Here is a 10,583-nt window from a genome sequence, read left to right as displayed (position 1 = left end):
GGAGTGTGGAGTGCATGGGGAGTGTGGAAGGTGTGTGGAATGGGGAGTGCGTGTGGAGTGCGTGGACGGTGCGTGGGGAGTGTGGAGTGCGTGGGGAGTGTGGAGTGCGTGGGGAGTGTGGAAGGTGTGTGGAATGGGGAGTGTGTGTGGAGTGTGTGGACGGTGCGTGGGGAGTGTGGAGTGCATGGGGAGTGTGGAAGGTGTGTGGAATGGGGAGTGCGTGTGGAGTGTGTGTGGAGTGTGTGGACGGTGCGTGGGGAGTGTGGAGTGCGTGGGGAGTGTGGAGTGCATGGGGAGTGTGGAAGGTGTGTGGAATGGGGAGTGCGTGTGGAGTGTGTGTGGAGTGTGTGGACGGTGCGTGGGGAGTGTGGAGTGCGTGGGGAGTGTGGAAGGTGTGTGGAATGGGGAGTGTGTGTGGAGTGTGTGGACGGTGTGTGGGGAGTGTGGAGTGCATGGGGAGTGTGGAAGGTGTGTGGAATGGGGAGTACGTGTGGAGTGTGTGGACGGTGCGTGGGGAGTGTGGAAGGTGTGTGGAATGGGGAGTGCGTGTGGAGTGTGTGTGGAGTGTGTGGACGGTGCATGGGGAGTGTGGAAGGTGTGTGGAATGGGGAGTGTGTGTGGAGTGTGTGGACGGTGCGTGGGGAGTGTGGAGTGCGTGGGGAGTGTGGAAGGTGTGTGGAATGGGGAGTGTGTGTGGAGTGTGTGTGGAGTGTGTGGATGGTGCGTGGGGAGTGTGGAGTGCATGGGGAGTGTGGAAGGTGTGTGGAATGGGGAGTGTGTGTGGAGTGTGTGTGGAGTGTGTGGATGGTGCGTGGGGAGTGTGGAGTGCATGGGGAGTGTGGAAGGTGTGTGGAATGGGGAGTGTGTGTGGAGTGTGTGCACGGTGCGTGGGGAGTGTGGAGTGCATGGGGAGTGTGGAAGGTGTGTGGAATGGGGAGTGCGTGTGGAGTGTGTGGACGGTGCCTGGGGAGTGTGGAATGCATGGGGAGTGTGGAAGGTGTGTGGAATGGGGAGTGCGTGTGGAGTGTGTGTGGAGTGTGTGGACGGTGCGTGGGGAGTGTGGAGTGCATGGGGAGTGTGGAAGGTGTGTGGAATGGGGAGTGTGTGTGGAGTGTGTGTGGAGTGTGTGGATGGTGCGTGGGGAGTGTGGAGTGCATGGGGAGTGTGGAAGGTGTGTGGAATGGGGAGTGTGTGTGGAGTGTGTGCACGGTGCGTGGGGAGTGTGGAGTGCATGGGGAGTGTGGAAGGTGTGTGGAATGGGGAGTGCGTGTGGAGTGTGTGCACGGTGCGTGGGGAGTGTGGAGTGCATGGGGAGTGTGGAAGGTGTGTGGAATGGGGAGTGCGTGTGGAGTGTGTGTGGAGTGTGTGGACGGTGCCTGGGGAGTGTGGAGTGCATGGGGAGTGTGGAAGGTGTGTGGAATGGGGAGTGCGTGTGGAGTGTGTGTGGAGTGTGTGGACGGTGCGTGCAGAGTGCTGGTGGATGCGCTGGGTCCTGGAACATCCTCGTTGCAGGTGGTTCACCGACCTATTTAAGCTGTGTACATTCTGGGGGAGTCGAGACAATGTCACAAAAGCAGTGGGCGGTTTGGCCGGGGTTTTAGCTGCTGCTCACCGCCCTGCTCTCCTCCCCTGCCCATCACGTATGGAGTATTGATGGTCGGCGTATCATCCGTGTATTGAGTCAACAGATTCCTATTCAGCACTGATTTTCTCCAGGCCCCAATGTGGTTGCTGGGGCCGCAGCTCTCAGGGTACAGGGATCTGGGGTGACTGTGTTGCACGTGCGGGTGGCAGAGCTGGAAGGAGATGGCCAGGGCGAGGGGACGTGAGGGATGGCCCGTTCCCCAGCACTTCTTTTTTTTTGAGATGGAGTCTTGCTCTGTCACCAGGCTGGAGTGCGGTGGTACCATCTTGGCTCACTGCAACCTCTGCCTCCTGGGTTCAAGCAATTCTTGTGCGTCAGCCTCCCTAGTAGCTTGGATTACAGACGTGCGCCACCACGCCCAGCTAATTTTGTATTTTTATTAGAGATGGGGTTTTACCATGTTGGCCAGGCTGGTCTCGAACTCCTGACCTCAAGTGATCTACCTGCCTCGGCCTCCTGAAGTGCTGGGATTACAGGTGTGAGCCACCAAGCCCGGCCCCCAGCACTTCTGAGTTGAACCTTCAAACCCTGTGAAGGCTGAGATGAGCCCCAGGCAGGGCCAGGAGACTTAGCACCCCGAGACTCAGCGCCCCAGAGCCATGACCCCTCCTGATGCTTTCGACTTTGAGATGCACCCTGCACACTGGGCCGAGAGGGTGGGTCACCGCGGTGCCGTCGGATGTTGCCTGCGGGATGGTCTCAGCAGCTCCTGAGACTGTGGGACGCCCACCCCCTCCAGTCCCATCTGCGCCGCTACCCCTGTTTCTCCGTAGCTCATGCACAAGCCACAGCAGCTCTGAGGTGACTCCTGCATTTCTTCCCCTCGATCTGGGGCAGTCACAGCATTTCTGTGAAGCTGACATAGACCTTTCTTGCTCCCGCCTCCCCAGGACCCCCAGACGTCCAGGACGCTGACATTGATCTCCAAGACCGTTCAGACCCTCGGCAGCCTGTCCAAGTCCAAATCTGTGAGTCCCTCTTCTTCATTTTCTCTTTTTAGGGACAACTGATTCTTTTCTCTCTTCAGAAAATACACGTGAAAAACCTCCCACATTTGAGAGAGTCGTAAGATACAGATCAAGAATCAAAGCCGGCACCACATCCTCTCTTGAAACCCAGGACCTGAGCGTCCCCGTCCCACTCACCTCTCCCCTCCTAAAGTGAATCCCTTGCCTTTTTCGGGAGCCTGTGGCTCGTCGCTGGCCCCGTGGCAGGAGCAGCATCTGACCTGTCAGGTGTGGGAAGCGGCCGAACAGGCCAGGCAGATGGCCTAACCTGGAGCCTCCTGGGCGTTGCGGTGCTGGAGGCTCCTCGTCACGCAGCCCCCTCCTCCCCTCGCGGCCCTCTCCTCCCCATGCGGCTCCCTCCTCCCCATGCCTTCCCCTCCTCCCCACACGGCCCCCTCCTCCCCACGCGGCCCCCTCCTCCCCACGCGGCCCCCTCCTCCCCACGCGGCCCCCTCCTCCCCACACGGCCCCCTCCTCCTCACATGGCCCCCCTCCTCCCCATGCTGCACCTCCTCCCCATGCTGCACCTCCTCCCCACGCGGCCCCCTCCTCCCCACTTCCCTCCCCACGCAGCCGCCTCCTCCCAACGTGGCGCTCCCCTCCCCACGCGGCACCCTCCTCCCAGGGCCCCTCTCTCCCAGCGGATATGAACCTCCGTCCTCCATCCTCGTCCCTTCAGACTGGATCTGGTGCCACCAGGTCGGGAGTCCCTCAGGCATCTGCCCCATTTCCCCCTAAGAGCACCTTGTGTGTTTGAGGGGGTCAGAGCTGACGTTTGAGGCGTCCCGGGGGCAGCGCTCGTGGTGAGGCCCAAGGCTGTCTCTGCAGGGGCCCGGCCAGGGCAGTTTGATGCCTTCGGGCCCCCTCGGGGCTCCGTCTGGAGAGGGCTGGGCCGTGGTGCACAGATGCCCAGGCTTCCTGGTTCCCTGTTCTTGGTGGGGCCCAGGTAGAAATGAGGGCTTTGGGGAGCAGAGGCCCCCACTGGAGGAGCAGCCCGCTTGGGGCAAACGTTGGGTTTCTCTGAGTCCGAGTGAGTAAAAGATGTGCCACACTAGCAGGCAGGCCGAGGTGCGCCGACCGCTCTTTTCCACCAGCCAGGCCCTGCGCTGTGGACTGGAAACTCCATAACAGGCACTTGTGCCTCCTCTGAGGTCTGCACCAAACCCACCTCATTTCACAGCCAGGGAACTGTGCAGTGACCTCAGTGTGGAAACAACAGGAACTTGGGGTCGAGCCTCAGGAATGGTGGCTGCAAAGGCCCCCCGAATCCCTGGGTGCCTCCACTTCCACATGTGATGGAGGTCCCTGCCCCCTCTTCCCACCTCAGAGCGGCCCTTATGCCCCACGGGCGAGAGATGGGCGTGGGGGCTCTGGGACCCTGGCCTATGACTGCAGGTTCCCAGGCAGCCACATCTGGGCCCCAACGTACCTCTTCATGAACCTGGGACCCAGGTGTGAGGGACAGCCTGGGGCCGGGACGGAGTCACTGATGCCAAAGGGTGCTTGGAGACCTCACGGGCACTGGCAGGTCTGATGGTCTTCGTTGGCGCCTGAGCGATTTATGTGATTCGTCCTCCGGGCAGCCCTGCGGGCTCTCACTTGCCCGGTAACACCGGGTTCTTCACCTGTTTATCGTATTTAGGCTTGAACAGTTCCTGCCTCTAGCTTTTTCAGATTTGGGCCGTGAGCCGAGGTACTTCGGGCTGTCCTCAAGTGATCTCCATTTCATTTTAGGCGAGTTTTAAGGAGTCCTACATGGCTACATTTTATGAATTCTTCAATGAGCAGAAATATGCTGATGCGGTGAAGAATGTAAGTATCGACTCACCCTCCGACCGCCCGTGCTGTGCCCAGGAGACAGAGTTCTCTTTTAAAATTGAGATAGAACCCACATGACACAGACTTGGCCATTAGCGATTTTAAACAATAAAGGCGTTCGGTGCATTCACAGCGCTGCCCAGACAGCCCTGTCGTGAGTCCTGGGACACCTCCTTCTCCCGCAGTTGGTAAACTCTTTGGCGTGACTGCTTTTGGGGCCAAAACGGGGCCCTCGCCCATCTTGTTCTGTGTCTGAGCCCCCCGAATGAGGGCGCGTCCCACCTCAGTGTGTGTGGTGGCCGGACTCACTCCAGGCTGCAGTTGTGGAGCCCTGGGGCTGCAGACTCAGTGTCAGGAACGCGGTGCGTGGGGAACGTCCAGACCACAGGGCTCTGCTCTTCCCCACAGTCAGGAATGCGGTGCGTGGGGAACATCCAGACCGCAGGGCTCTGCTCTTCCCCACAGTCGGGAACGCGGTGCGTGGGGAACATCCAGACCACAGGGCTCTGCTCTTCCCCACAGTCAGGAATGCGGTGCGTGGGGAACATCCAGACCGCAGGGCTCTGCTCTTCCCCACAGTCGGGAACGCGGTGCATGGGGAACATCCAGACCGCAGGGCTCTGCTCCTCCCCACAGTCAGGAATGCAGTGTGTGTGGGGAACCTCCAGACCGCACGGCTCTGCTCCTCCCCACAGTCAGGAACACGGTGCGTGGGGAACATCCAGGCCCCAGGGCTCTGCTCCTCCCCACAGTCAGGGACGCCTGAGCTTCCTCACTACCGGGACCCAGATTCCCCGCTTAGAGTCACCCCTGGGTGGCCTCTGGAGATGCAGGTTGATCCCCAGGTGTCGCCTGAGCCCGGCCTCTCACCTGAGATCTCCGTGGCAGTGCCGGGGCTGGGGTGGCACAGTGGGGAGCAGAGGCCCCACAGCCCTCGGGGAAGGACTCACTTGCCCAGATTCTGTCTCCACTGGTATTACAAAGGAGGCAGTAGCCACCGACGCTGTTGTTATACAGAGAGCCGTGCACATCAGGTGTGTGGCTTCCTCCCGGTGACCTGATTTCTTCCCGCTTTAGTTCTTGGATCTGATTTCGTCCTCGGGGAGAAGAGACCCCAAGAGTGTTGAGCAGCCCATCATGCTTAAAGAAGGGTAAGGAGGGTAAGGTGGCGTCCGGCAGGGCAGGAGGGGAGAAGGGTAAGGTGGCGTCCGGCAGGGCAGGAGGGGAGAAGGGTAAGGTGGCATCCGGCAGGGCAGGAGGGGAGAAGGGTAAGGTGGCATCCGGCAGGGCAGAAGGGGAGAAGGGTAAGGTGGTGTCCAGCAGGGCAGGAGGGGGGAGAAGGGTAAGGTGGCGTCCGGCAGGGCAGGAGGGGAGAAGGGTAAGGTGGCATCCGGCAGGGCAGGAGGGGAGAAAGGGTAAGGTGGCGTCCGGCAGGGCAGGAGGGGGGAGAAGGGTAAGGTGGCATCCGGCAGGGCAGAAGGGGAGAAGGGTAAGGTGGCATCCGGCAGGGCAGGAGGGGAGAAGGGTAAGGTGGCGTCCGGCAGGGCAGGAGGGGAGAAAGGGTAATGTGGTGTCCGGCAGGGCCGGAGGGGAGAAGGGTAAGGTGGCATCCGGCAGGGCAGGAGGGGAGAAGGGTAAGGTGGCATCCGGCAGGGCAGGAGGGGAGAAGGGTAAGGTGGTGTCCGGCAGGGCAGAAGGGGAGAAGGGTAAGGTGGCGTCCGGCAGGGCTGGAGGGGAGAAAGGGATGGGGGCTTCCAGTCCCCAGAGCACCCAGCACATTCCAGAAGATTCCCTAGTTGGGGGCAGCCTCCTCCCTTGCTGGCCAGCAGCCTTGTGATTTCTGTACCACTGGCCGTTTTGTCCACACCCGCACTCGGGGCCGGCCTTCCCTCCAGGCTCCCGAGGGCTCTTTGGTCAGGGAACCAGAGTCAGAGGGGACGGCCCTGGGAGTCTGGCCCCTGCGCCTTCAGCCTGGGACCCCTCTGCCGCCTTCTCGGTGACCTTGGAGGGGATGTCTGTGTCCTACAGCCACCCTGTGTTTCTGACACAGGCCTGTCCTCCCTCGACTTCCACCCAGAGGCCCCTGGAGCATCAGAGCCCATCGCCCTTCCTTACATAACTGACGCGTCTGCCCGTTTCCACCAACCCCGTCCTGTGGCCCGGCTCCCACTCCCACTCCCACTCCCACTCGGGGCTTTGCTCTGCCTGGCGTGGCCCACGTTCCTGTATTTTTTATGTGTTTGCCAACATGTCGGGCACAAGTGCAGTTGTATTGGATGAGGCTTCTCGTGAAACCGTCACCTGAACGGGCACTTTGTGCCCACTGAGTAATTTCTCATTCCTCTCCCGCTCCCGCCTCCACCCTTCCGAGGCCTCAGTCTGTGATTCTGAATACGTGTCCCAGAGCGCCCCGCCCCTCCATGTTTATCTCCTATGGACCAGTGAGAACATGGGGCATTTGGCTTTTCGTCTCTGAGTCGTCTCCCTTAAGATAACAACCTCTAGTTCCATTCACGTTGCTGGAAAACATAAGATTTCCTTCTTCTTGATGGTGGAGTAGCATGTCATGGTGTATTTATGCCACGTTTTCTTTATCCAGTCGTCCATTGGTGGACACGTGGATTCCGTGTCTTTGCTGTTGTGAGTGGTTCAGTGGTAAACGTACTCATGCAGGTGTCTTTTTGGTAATTGCTCTTCCTTTGGGTGGGGCCCGGTGTGGGATTGCTGGATCGAATGGCGGCTCTGCCTTTAGCTCCTTGAGAAATCTCCGTGGGTTTCCTTAAGCGCTAATTTCCATTCCCCACAGCGTGCAAGCGCTCACGTCCTCCACAGCTCTGACAGCGTCTGTCATTTTTCCATGTTTTATTTGATCACAGCCATTCTGCCCGGCGTGAGCTGGGTTCAGGCGGCTCCGTTCTGCCTGGCGTGAGCTGGAGTCACAGGTGGCTTCCTTCTGCCTGGCATGAGCTGGGGTCGCAGGCGGTTTCATTCTGCCTGGCGTGAGGTGGGGTCACAGGCAGCTCTAGTTCTCATTCCTCAGGTGATGAGCCACGCTGGGCTTTATATCGTATGCTTGTTGGCCATTTGTCTTCTGAAAAATGTCTATTTCCCTGTCCTTTGGCCACTTTTAAATGTTTTTTTTTTTTTTTTATTTTTTTTGTTAAGTTGAGTTCCTTCTAAATTGTGGCTGTTAGTCCCCTGTTGGATCCGTACTTTGCAAATATCCTCCCATTCTGCAGGTCGTCTGTTGGCTCTGTTGGTTATTTATTTTGCTGTGCAGAAGCTGTTTAGTTTAATTAAGTCCCATTTGTCTATTTTTGTGGATACTCTGTTAGAGCCATCTGCTGAAACCTGGATCATCTCTGGGTCACCGGTGGACCATACCCCAGTGGCATTACTTACATTGCTATTTTTCTTAAAATCACCTTCATTTAACTTAATCATATATTAACCAATAACATTTGCAATACACACATTTCATGTTAGAAATACAAAATGTTTGTTCTTCGGTGCCATAAGGAAAAATTAGCATTTAGACAAAAAGTTCTTTCAGCGAGGCAATTTTTACTTTCTGCAGAAAGGGTGTCCCTCGCAGAAGGAATAATGGTGAGGGCACACACAGAATAGAGAGACGCCAGAATATTTATTCCTTACGCACGAGGTTCCTATTGTCGTGTCCTGTCCCCACTGCCTGGAGCCGGACCCCACAATCTAAATTAAGACCTGATTGGCTCATAATTTACAACTTCTTTAAATAGGTAGAAAAATAATAATATGTTTAAATAAGGAAGGAGCATAGGCTGTGAGCTGGGACATGCCTATGAGTATGTCTAACACAAATACCTTGGTTAAGGTACAAGGACACAGAATATATTACGAGCCTGTGGGCACGTCCAACAGCTACACAGGATAGAGCTTAACAAAGAGTTATTAGCACAAAGCAAGGAGGCTTGAAGGAAGTTAGTCTTTAAAAGAAACTATTATTTCTAACACTTATGATTTATTCTTTAACAAGAAGGGAAACTTTGAAGAGGAAACTTTTTACTTTCTACATTTCATAAATTCACAGCTTTCAAAGCAACAGATATTCATCCTGTAATCCCTAAAGCAACACAGGACACTCAGGGCTTGTGTACCTGATGCCGAGAAGCTGCTGTAGATACAGGTTCAAGGACAGGCGCCTCCCAGGTGCCCTGGACGCAGCTGAGGCTCCACCAGCTCCTTCCAGCAGCTGCACCACCTGCGACTCACACCAAGGTTTTGGTCCATCAGGCCCTCCTCGAGTTTCCAGCCCCTGGATCAGCCTCTCCTCCGGCACCTCAGCTCTGTCACATCCCCAAACCCAGGGCCACCCTCGGTTGTGCAAGGGTGGGCCATCCTGGGGCCTCGGTTCTGCCATCTCAGCCCTTGGTGCCAAGTGTGTCTTGCCATGTTCGTCCATGTGTGGGGGTGGTGACGACCATGTTTCCTGAGGGCTCACCCTGTGCTGAGATGCTCCCACACCTCTGCCGTCTCTCAGGGCTGTGTGTGTCCTCACCCACTGGGACACAGGACCAGGGACGGGGCCTCTGCAGCGCAGCGTGTGTTTGCTGAGTTGAGTTGGCCGTGGCTGCGCGGGGCCGAGCTGCTTTCAGCCTGAGGCTTCCGGCTTAGCCGTGGCTCCTGCCTCCCCGTCCCACACGTGCGATGGTCCCGGTTAGAAAACTGACTCCTGGAGAGCCAGGCGCCCAGACCAGAGCTGTGCAGTGAGGAGCCACTGGCTTCTCTCCACTCAGCGCTGCCTCAACCTGGAAACCTGCACATAAAATTCACATGCAGCCTCATCCACTGAAGGCCCTCAGAAAGTTGGGGTTCTTAAAAAAATCCTAAAGCCGAAAACATTTATAACAAGACTGCTACTCAAATCTAACTGCTACATGGTCCACAGTCTTCTCAGAGGCGCCCTGTTGCCCTCAAGGAGGCCGGCACCTCATGGAGCTCCCAGTACCCCCCCAACCCCTGTCTGTGTAGGCCCCGCCCTGCGCATCCCACTGGGTCCTGCTGGTTCTCAACAGCCTCCTGGGCTGACTTCCTTCCTGTGAATCCCTGGAATGAATGGCGTTCTGCATCCACTGGTTGTGAACTGCGCTGTCCTGGTGGCTCCCAGCGGCCCCGCCCTTTTCTCTCTTGAACAGCTCCCAGCGGCTTCCGCACCCTCCGGTGTGCGTCCACAGCTCTCTGGCCACATCTGGCTGTGTTGCTATTCAAAGCCCCTCATTCCGATTTCTGAGTGTGCTTGTCGAGGTGCGTCTCCCCCGCCCACCTCCCCACTCTGTCTCTCGAGCTTGGCTTCTCGTCCTCAGCTTCCACCTCTGTCCTCCAGTCACTCTGTCTGGCCACTTTCTTCTCCTTCAGCTCGGCCACCGGTTCTGGTCAGGGACCCCTGCCCGGCGATGAAGGCCGAGCCTCAGAGGGCCCTGGGATGCCGGGAGGGCGTTCGAGGACCCTGCCCAGGGCAAGGCTTGAGGTCCTCCTCGCTGAGGCCTTGCATCCTCGGTGGCCATCCTGTCTCCTGCTCCCCACGTTTCCTGAGGACGTGGCCCAGTGGCGCCTTCTACCACAGCAGGGCTGGCCCTGAGGGGGGCAGGTTTGGTCTGGCAGAGGCGCCGGTGTGTGACTCCTACACAACACAGGTGTGGGTTTTGTGGGCGTCTGCTGCCTGCCCCGGCCCCAAGCCTGTGGCTGCAGGTCCTCCGAGTGTGGGCGTCTGCTGCCCGCTCTGACCCCGAGCCCGCGGCCGCAGGTCCTCCGTGTGTGAGCGTCCACTGCCCGCCCTGACCCCGAGCCCGCGGCCGCGGGTCCTCCATGTTGTGTGGGCGTCCGCTGCCCTCCCTGACCCCTGAGCCCACGGCCGCAGGTCCGCCGTGGAAGCATCGCGTTGGCATTTCCAGTGGCAGCACCACTGTTGAAAGTTTAGTGTGGGAGGCGGGAGGGTTGGAGATCTCCTAAAACCTGGTGCCATCACCAACTGGTGACTCAAAGCAGTCAGCGCTCAACTTTTCAAAGGAGAGGCATTGCCTTCCAATTTTAATCTCATCACTTGGAGTAAAGTGATAAGATATTGAAAATCCACT

At 58.1% G+C, this 10,583-nt stretch overlaps 1 protein-coding gene across 5 annotated transcripts in view; it reads left to right on the top strand.

The window, feature by feature from the left end:
- The window catches only part of RASA3 (RAS p21 protein activator 3), a 155,063-nt gene that overhangs the window by 125,069 nt on the left and 19,411 nt on the right, over nucleotides 1–10,583 (top strand). For all 5 annotated transcript variants that reach the window (XM_055360280.2, XM_055360282.2, XM_063697607.1 and 2 more), the window contains 3 exons: nucleotides 2,536–2,613; nucleotides 4,387–4,464; nucleotides 5,548–5,621. In XM_055360280.2, coding sequence (XP_055216255.1) covers nucleotides 2,536–2,613; nucleotides 4,387–4,464; nucleotides 5,548–5,621 — 230 coding nt within the window. The remainder of the gene's footprint in view (nucleotides 1–2,535; nucleotides 2,614–4,386; nucleotides 4,465–5,547; nucleotides 5,622–10,583) is intronic.

This window comes from Gorilla gorilla, chromosome 14 (genome assembly GCF_029281585.2).
Source record: "Gorilla gorilla gorilla isolate KB3781 chromosome 14, NHGRI_mGorGor1-v2.1_pri, whole genome shotgun sequence".
NCBI lineage: Eukaryota > Metazoa > Chordata > Mammalia > Primates > Hominidae > Gorilla > Gorilla gorilla.
The sequence above is the reverse complement of the archived record's forward strand: the minus strand, read 5'-3'. Positions and strand labels throughout refer to the sequence as shown.